Genomic DNA, 10,110 nt, shown 5'->3' on the forward strand with positions numbered 1-10,110 from the left:
ATTTATTGCCCATCATAAATTACTTTGTTGATTACCCACTTCTCCATATGGAGTGATAATTTATTGTAATTGGAGGGCTGGAGAGAACAGTAATAAATGTCTGTTCAGGCGCTTCCTCTAGAGCTTCTACATCCATCTTCTGGCTGAGCATGCCCTGCGTCAGGGGCTCCATGAATTTGACAGCTTAGCGAGGGTCCGGACTGCTTCTCCAATGGAATGGGCCTAAAAGGACTTTTGACCTGGACACTCAAACATAAACAACTTTACAGCATGACTGTTTTTTCCCGTCACTGCATAATCTGTGACAAAACCAATATCCAGAGGATGAAAAGGAAATGAGCTGAAATCCATTTGATTGGATTTAACGTTGCAGGATTGTTGTAGAAATATTTATTGAAATAGATTCTCATAAATTTCAGCTTCTGCATTAGCATAATATCTGAGTGTTCAATCATTAGAGGATGTTAACGAAACCATGCAAAGAGGAATATTTTCCAAATAGCTATCACTTTATTTTGAACAACGACTGTACAAAATACAAATACAAAACATTTTTTAAAACAGCAATTTAAACACAAAACAAATGTCACAACCATACACTTTTTTGCTTACATCACAACAGCTGTACATTTCATCCTCTAAAGTGTTCACTGATTATGAGAAAAAAACATTTGAGTTGTGTTAGGTTAAAATGTCACATTACAATCCATGTTCACGCAGGCATTTTACAGCAACCAACTACTGAAAACTACAGATAGAGACATGTTTTTTTCTCCAACAAATCAGATACTAAAACAAGGTATTTACAGCATAAAATAATTGTTCAATTACCTTCCCTTCCATTATACCACAAAGACGGACAGATATAAACATCCAAAATCACAATTTATCTTCAACTCCGCCATAATTTTGCAGTGTACCATCTGCAAAATGGAGCTCTGAACATCAATGCCACGTGAGAAAACGGATGCTATTCACAATATATGTGACAAAAGCAACAGACGCATTTACTCTGGTTTTAGTCGGATAAATGTGGGAAGTGGGTGTCAATCGTGGATTGCTGATTCTACAACACCCTCAAATCTAGTATTAGAGTTCTTGGTGTAAAATGGTGATTTGAGACACAATTGGATCATTTTATACTCCTTGGGCATGATACAGGAGTCTGCAATTGTAAAATTGAGCTTACAACTGAATCCGAGAAGTAATCAACTTTCCATTTTTTCAGAGTGCAGTGTGAGTATCAATTTGACAACCGTTCCTGGAACAAGTTTTCCAGAGTGAGCATGTGGTTGTTGCCACAGTGACCACCGTAGTAGTGCTTTGAGTCCACAGTGGTACAAATCTTCAGAGTGGAAGAAGTACCAAAGAATTCAACCCTTGAGCTCACCCGCTCAATCACCTCCAAATCTAACATCACCTGTCATGTTTAATCAACCATTCAATTGTCTGTCCATGATTGCTTTAGGAGCATCTACCCCACCTGCACAGGACAGGAATAGGCCTATTTTGGTCTTCAGCCAACATACTAGTCTACTTTGGAAAGTTATGAATAAATCTGCTTTGTTTCATATCTGCAAATTAAAATCTGAGATTGTCGAAAATGCTGTTTTCATGTGGCGGCCACTCCAATATAGGCCACTCCGAGGCACTGTGACGATGCGAATTGAGCAACCTAATCAACACATACCAACAAGAAGCTAAGCACTAGCCAATGCGCCTTTACAAGCTAGTGAGGACTCTTTAAATGACAGCCTCTTCTTCTCAGGCAGGAGCTCTTCGGCGGCTCCGTGGATGTCTAGCTCTGTGGTGTAGTGGTCTGGGCTTTCTCCATTGGACGTCTCCTTGATGACACTGTACGTGAGGGCCACGCTGTATGTGGGGGGCTTCTCGGAACGCTGGGGCCCGCAATGGCACAGTTTTTGGAAGGCGGCGCGGAACTTCTGCGACATGGCATTGTAGATGATAGGGTTGATGGCGCTGTTCATGTAAATGCAGAGACGGCAGAACAGAAGGAACCAGGTGTCCAGATAGGCCTCCTTGAGGAAGGAGTTGACCACCACCAGCGTCCGATAGGGCATCCACAGCAAAGCGAAGAGAATCACCACCACCGCCAGCATCTTTGTCACCTGCAGAAGAGAACAAGACAGACATTTTCAGTTATGTATGCAACGATCTGATTCCTCATAATTACATTTTTTTACACAAAAATTATCTTCAATCTTTTCTCATTTTAACAATCAACATAATCATATTAGGCTCTATTATATTATATTATTATTATAAGCTTCAACAGAGTTGAAATGAAATATGGGTTTTGCAGTTTTGCATTTATTGTGTACAATTATTATTAATAACTTTTCAAAATGTATGTTGCTGTTTTTTTCCATACAACTAAATAAGATGAAAGTGTGAATGTCTGTGAAAATGGGTGACATGGTAACAGGATACCGGTTTTCTAATTAAAGAGGTACCAGCTTGCTTATTTTAATTTGTCACTCAATCTTAGCCTTTTGCAACAGTTTCAACATGATTATCACGGTACAGCTGTTGTATTGTTTGCCAGATTGTTGCCAAATGTGTTAACACACCATAACACGTCACGGATCATTTATGGAACAAACAACTGTAGAGCTTGAGCAAATTCATAGCTTTAAGGTCATGAGAGGTGTGTTTTATCGTCATGTTTTACAACCAGGCAGTCAAAGAGCCCCTGGGCAACACAAAAACAACACAAGTGCAGTCGCTCCGAGTTTATCAAATGGCGTCTGGCTTCACTATGCATTTGGACCTTTACTTGCTCGAAGCTGTGTGAGCCGTCACAATACATTCAATTTCTCAAATAACTGGCAAAGGCCTGATGTGTTCTGGTTCGGGATCACAAATGCTCCCTGCACCACCGCACCGCTACCGAATTTACGCGCAACCTGCGTAGTCCGATTCCCGGGGGGGAAAATGACTCTTATGAACCGGCTCTTTAATGTGAATCAAAAATGACCAATGAATTCCGAATCTCGAAAGAATGAGTCTAATGGATCGGCTCTTTTAAAACATACATTGCAACCATAGCAGTTATATTCCTAAATTAATCAAATGAGATTTTTTTTTGTGAATCAAAAACATGGGATCAAAAACTAGACGCGAAATTACCGAGGTCTATTAATAAAAAACGTCTCTAAATAATTAAACAATATTTTTTGCAAGACTAATAGGCTATTACATTTAAAAATAGAACGCATTACATTTATTTCCAATTTTTTACACTAAATGCAATAAGAAATGCATGTATTTATTTACTCATTAATTAATACAATCAAATATTTCTATATATATTCTCTAATATTAGCTATATATGGAACACTCAAGAAACCGATTAGAGAAATCAGAACCAGAATTATTAAACTCCGATTCACATTCCAAAGCAGTGAATGCTCCTGTAGAACTAACCGCAGGCTCCCCGTGCGCACAATTACGCACAGAAGAAAACGCAATTCAAAGTTAAGTAACCCGAATAAAATCAACAGTTTACCTGTCTCCGAGAAGCAGCAGTCGTGCTGCTGGAGGAACTCCTGGAGTTTCCATGCACGGACGACTCCTTTTTCCAGGTTCTTCGACTTTCCTTGGGATCCGACGGCAGTGGGTTGAGGAAAAGAATTCTTGCGATCAATCCGTATAAAACAGTGGCCAGCAAAAGCGGAATAACGTAGAACACAGCGTAATCTGTGAAATATATTGGCAAATACATGTTTCTGGATACTTTGTAGGCGCATGTCACTATGACAGCGTTGTCAAACACGACCTCAGTCGTGTCGGAAAGATAAAACCACATAACGCAATAGAGAGAAGTTAAAACCCAAACGAGAACAATGATCTTCTTGGCCCTGGAGAGGGTGCACATAAACTGCGCTTTTATCGGGTGGCAAATGGCAATGTAGCGTTCAATGGTGAACGCTGTGATGGAGCAGGATGACGCGTTGATACCCAGGTACTGAAAATAGGTGATGGAGAGGCACCCGGCGTATCCGTACACCCACTGGCCGCCGAACAGACTCTCAGTGATGTTGGGCAGCCCCGCTGCCGTCAGGACCATGAGGTCGGCAACTGCCAGACTCACCAAGTAACAGTTAGTTGGGGTACGCATGTGCTTGGTCGTTAAGACCACAAGAATGACCATAACGTTTCCAACAATTCCAACTCCACAAATAAGGATCACTAACAAGATGCTCGCGACCTTGTATTCGACACTATAATCAGTCCATGTCGAAGTAGTGTTGTTAAATTTGAATACAGTGCTGTTATCCATGCTCCACTATGGGTTGTTTCCTTCTTTTTGCGCAAAAATCAATTTTCAGCTGTCCAGGACGCGCGCAAAAAGGTCATGTTTCAGTATTCCAGAGACAGAAAATTCCGTAAAGTTAAAATTCTGTCGTTTTAAACGTCCTTCTGGGGTAAAAACGCTCCACTCGCAGTAGGCTTTAGACCTCAGAGATGAAAATTAACGAGTTTTCGTTTGGTGCGAAGCCAAGAATGTGTCCGTGGTAATTTGTGTGATATATAAAAATCCTTTCCCTTGTGTGCATAACTGCAGAGAGCTGACAGAGGTGTTGCACCGCCCAGGGCTGAACAGGCTGATATGGTCTAAGACCGTGGTAACCCTAATACGCGACCGCGAGCGTAAGGGCAGGTTGTGCAGTGCGTAATGCCGAAGCAAGCAAGAGAGGAAGTGTCTGTTCAATTATGTTTCTCGCCTAAACTGCCCCCACGTTCTAATTACAATGTTCCTCTGCAATATGGTGTTTGTTTAAAAGTCAATTTGCTTTGGTTATATCAGAACTGATAGTGCTTGCTTTTAGGCAGTTTGTTTCAAGGGTTATAAGGATACAGATTGATCCGAGGCCAGGAAAGCTTGCTAAGTTTGATTTCACCTGCAGGAGGTTTACACCCAGAGGAGAGCCATTATTGACACTTAACTGAGTCTATTGAGGATGCACAGATCTTAAAGGGCTTAACAGTGCTCTGTGTATTTAAGATGAGACTGTGATTAATCTTTGCGTTATTGTACTTTGAGCTATGATGTATAACATGGTACAGTTATTTGACATATTGTGACATTATTTGTACAAATTTTTTTTGAGGAAGTTGAAAAAAGCTACAGCTTTATCTGTGCAGCTTTGGAGCAGCCTGAAGTCAGCATGAAACAGAAGTTGCAATAGTCTTTGTGATATATATCTGAGTGAAGCGGCTTTTTTTTAAAAGACAAAAAGTAGGGCAGGACTTAATTTTGTCCATAGGAAATTTAGTAGATTGTTGTGGTTGGCTATTGGTCGAACTCATGTGATTGACAGGTTGTTCCGCCCTCGCGCCAGTAAACAGAAGAGTTGCAAGTTGGAGGGGGAGACATTTTTATTAAAGGTTACGAGGGCACATGAACTTTGTAAGAAAAATAAAAATTAAGCATCATGTTTGGCATGGTATGTGGATTTGAAAATAGCTGCGTTTACATGAACCCTAATCCAAACGTAATCGGACTAGTAGCACCATCGGAATAAAAAAATTCACATGTAACACGTCAATCGGAATGAATTGTCCAGATCTGATTAAAATTACATTTGGATTATAAGGGGTAGTTTATTCCTTTTGTAATCCGATTGAGAGGACATGTAAACACTTGATCGGATTGAAACTTGTACTAGTGTGCATGTGCAGTAACATACAAAAAATCAAATGAGTCACAAAAGGACGTTTGACTGACATGTAACGCAACCAATCACAGATCGTTTTGTTCGAGAGCCATGAAAATGTAAAGTCGACGTCCCTGCAATAACAGACCGGCTTACATCTATAAATTATTCATTCAAGAACGTTGTTCACATTTACTGCAACAATGGAGCCGCGAACTTCACATACTTTTGAAAATCCAGGATTTAGTTGATCCTGGTAAGCGCTCATTGTCACCGTTGTAAACACTAAGCGTGCGTCTCAATCAGCTCCCTAGTTCAGTAGTCAGGGCACTGATCAGGGAGTCAGCCTATTGACTTATTTCCTGATCAGTGCCCTGACTACTGGACTAGGGAGCTGTTTGAGACGCACCCTAAGGCATTTGTTTCCAGGTGGACTGTTAAAGAACGCAACACACGTCTTGCAGACATCCTGTAGAATTCAACTACACACAAAAAAATGAACTTTCACTGTTGTTAGTTGCACTCAAATCATCCTTGTTCACATTACTTAAAAAACTCATGTAACTAAATTTACTTAGAATTACTGAGTTGTTTCTACTAAAAATGAGTATATTGTCAGCTTTACTTAATTAGTGTTTGTTCAGTCAACTTAACATTGCTGAGTGAAACGAACAAACTGGGCAGTGGATCTGTAGTTCCCAGCATGCTTTGCAAGGGACGGCATTAGGAGAGTAAATTTAGGGATTAAAGTGTTATTTCATGTTTTTCAGTAAAGGGAAAGATGTTGTTAGTTTATGTTATGTGCAGTTATGTTGGACATTTAGAGGAGTTTTTGTAATTTTGTGGTTACCATTATGCAGAAGAGTGGGTCCTGTGTTTAGGCTGTGGGCACTCATACATACATTTATTGGATGGAATTCCTGTTCTCAATTAAGTTAATTTAGCATTTTATTTCTAAAAATATGCTTGTTGTTATTTAATAGTTTTCCACTTACACTTGTAGAACAAGTAGTTAATTTAATAAGGTACATTAAATCAATAAATGTGATCACCTAACATAATAAACGTTTATAAATGTAACATAACATTATTAGGTGAACTGCACATATAAATATTATGTAACAGTGACAAATTCAAATGGTTTGTGTTTACTCAAAGAAATTTTGTCAGCTTTACTTGACTTTCTTTTGTTCATATAACTAAATTGTTATTTGTAAAAAAATACTCAATATAGTTGTGTGGAACCACTTGACGCTGTTTTTTTAAGTAAATTCAACAAATTATTTTTTTGAGTGTAATTAGATGACGACTTTGAAACAACTGAATTGTTTCCAAAAAAGTGTGCCATACGCATCAGCCAACGGTCGTGGGCGTCGTCTAGTCGTCTCCTTATAAGGACCCGAAATAGATAAATATTAAGTCTGCTTTTTAAAACTAAGAAAAGGAGGATGGTTAGTATGCAAAAACAGCGGGAAACTCGTATATTCGTGCAAAAGATTAAATCCGTTCAGAAGCTTGTTACATATAAACGCGCACATCAACTCGATCACTTTATTTGGCGTTCATGTAAACACTACGATCGGATTCATCAATCGGAATGAATTCCTTCAGATTAAAGCAAAAATGTAAACGTAGTAGACGCAATAGATCTTATACGCTTTTGATGTTGGTTTTGCTGCTGCTGCAGAGCAATTACGGGACTTGCTACTGCCACTACATCAAAAGACACTGCTATGAGCAAGTAAGACATGCTGCTGCTGTACAATATATCATACATGAATTACCCATAGCAGATCTGTACAGGTGGAGCTGGGGAAGGTGGAGGGTTTCCTGACTAGCAAAGGTTGAGCAGCAAGCTCATTTGCCACTGATACAGAAGGAACCAATCAGTTGTGCCTATAGAAAATTATGTGATTGAGTTAAGCAGAGGCGGACAGTATAGTGAAGTATTTTTACTTTCTACTCAAGTAAAATTTTCAAGTATATAATTTATCAGTGTTTTTCTTTGGAAAACTTTTTACTTCACTACATTCCAAAGCATAATTTATAATGTCATACTTTTTACTGCACAACATTTCATACATAAAAGTTGTAGTTTTTTCTACCTTTAATACTTAATTACATTAAAAATATAGTACTTTCTTACTTGTACTCAAGTTAAATTTTAATTACTTTTACTTGAGTAAAAGTATACAGTACTACATTTTTTATGTAATTAAGTATTAAATTATATTCAATATGAAACATAGTGCAGTAAAAAGTACAATATTATGTTTTGGAATGTTGTGAAGTAAACGGTTTCCAAAGAAGAACACTGATAAAGTACATATACTTTAAAAATAAAATTACTTGGAAAGTAAAAATACTTCACTACTGTCCGCCACTGGAGTTAAGGAATTATCGGTCTGCGCCATCTACAGTTTCATGACAGAACTGTATATGTGAATTTGTATATGTACACGGATAAATCATTCATAATAAACAATGCAATATTCCATTAAAAATTGTTAGTTTTGAATTCATGTTGACTTTAAGCAGTTCATCAAGATCTAATTGTTTTATATGTTGGAGTGAGGCAGTTCAGTATACTTAGATGAGTTAATTTTTGTTCATTTTGACAATGACAGTGTCATTCATGTCACAAAAAAAATTAAAAAAATATTTTTTGACAGCTTTTGTGCTCTCTCGAGACTTGACAGATTGCTTTTATATTCTTGAGAAGAGTTAATAACAGTTACCAACCTTACAGCTGTCAAATCCTTTACCAGGATTTCTTTTATTTATTTATTTGCTACATTTTGCATCATGAAATCTATTGCAGACAGTAAGTGCTACAAGTCATTGCACTTTTCCATTATGCGAAGGTCAGATCTATTTGTTGAGTTTATGACTCTGAGGGGGGGATATCTGACGGCCATAAAGGCATAATCCATTATGGCCACCTTAAAAAATATCAACATTTCAGTAGGAGCTTTATGCAGTGAAGTGTTTTCTCAGTTATTAATCTTTCTAGACCTTTGGAAGTGTATACACAAGGCTAGAAAAAATGGAAGCAAGATCTGACAGATTTTCAGATGTATTATTTGTTTTAAAGTTATAGATAGATAATGCATTGTTTGTACAATATATTTGCAGCCATAAATTATCTTCATATAGGTGATCACCCATTACCTTATGTAAATGTTTGACTTTTCACATTTTGATTGTATGGTTAGTGTTAGACTGCCATCTTGTGGAGGTTTTGAACAAGCACACAATAGTCCCCAACAATTTGTATGCGTTTAATAGCAGATTCTAGAACTCTTTCATGCTCTCGTGATTTGTTTAGAGAAATTAAAAGCAGCTAAAACACATTACTGTTGGATATCTCATTATTAGGAGCATGTTTAGAACCCCTTTAACAGATTCACAATAGTTATTTTTAACATCTAGAGATGCTGTTATGTCACATAACCATAGTCAAGATACACATTTTGGAAGATTTTAGACCCTAGGATGAGTCCTGTTTCATTTGATTTGCATCCCATAACAACCCATTCCTACTTTATCTCAACTCAACTCTATGGCCAGGAAAAATTATGAGATCAATCAAATCTGGAAGCTATTGTTTGGGAAATCTCTCCTCAAGAAAGAGACAAAGGAGACCATATTGCAAGTTTACTTCTTGTAATGGTTCCGCACCCAACTTCTACAAAGGCTGTAAGGGATCTAAGAGATAATCAAGCTGAGAAGCAAAAGTTTATGAATATGGGAGCGTGACATGCATTCATAAAGACAAGGCTCTGATTTCATCGTTTGTTATGGAAATGTAATGAATAATTCATCATCTGTCGGGACTGTATGAATCATTCATTCTCTAATTGAATTTGATTTTAGCAAACTTCCGAATTTAAAACACAAAGATGTTGTTCTGCTTTTAATCCGATACAATGCCAGCAGACCACTCAAATCTTGGCAGCCGGCATCTCAAAAGAATCCTTTTTTTTGTTTTTTGTTTTTTTTATCTGGCTGCGGCTCAGGATTCTCTAATTTTTCTAATGACAAGAGCCCTTTCTACATCTCACCTTGCACGTCGCCCATCTAAAAGGCCGTGCACACAATGAGGTGAAACTAGTCATTCTGTGTGTTCTTGTTATTGGCTGCAAAGAGAGCCTGTTGGTGGTGACAGCATCGACCAATCAAAACCTTTTAATCAAATTGGATTTATTACGATAATACTACCTTGTTCAAGGACAATGGAGCTACTTCTTTGGATTCTCAACTCATACTATAAAAACCTTTCTGTCAATTAAAACTGGGATACTGGAAGTTGTTTTTATGATTTGAAATGGACAGGGATGAGCTCATATTATGATACAATAAAAGCAGTGAGTCACTGTTTTCGTTTAACTTCAAAGAGCTTGTCTTCGTCTCTTGCTTTCAGACGTAC

At 37.9% G+C, this 10,110-nt stretch overlaps 1 protein-coding gene across 1 annotated transcript; it reads right to left on the minus strand.

Annotated features, from left to right (window-relative positions):
• Positions 1-494: 494 nt before the first annotated feature.
• trhra (thyrotropin-releasing hormone receptor a) lies at positions 495-4,625 on the minus strand. The gene is made up of 2 exons (XM_079836453.1): positions 3,530-4,625; positions 495-2,129 (listed from the first exon to the last, which is right to left on the minus strand). The coding sequence occupies exons 1-2, from the start codon at positions 4,301-4,303 to the stop codon at positions 1,701-1,703; spliced, it is 1,203 nt and encodes a 400-aa protein (XP_079692579.1). The 5' UTR covers positions 4,304-4,625; the 3' UTR covers positions 495-1,700.
• Positions 4,626-10,110: the final 5,485 nt, after the last annotated feature.

The sequence above is a fragment of the Gobio gobio genome (genome assembly GCF_949357685.1).
Source record: "Gobio gobio genome assembly, chromosome: 15".
NCBI classification, from domain to species: Eukaryota; Metazoa; Chordata; class Actinopteri; order Cypriniformes; family Gobionidae; genus Gobio; species Gobio gobio.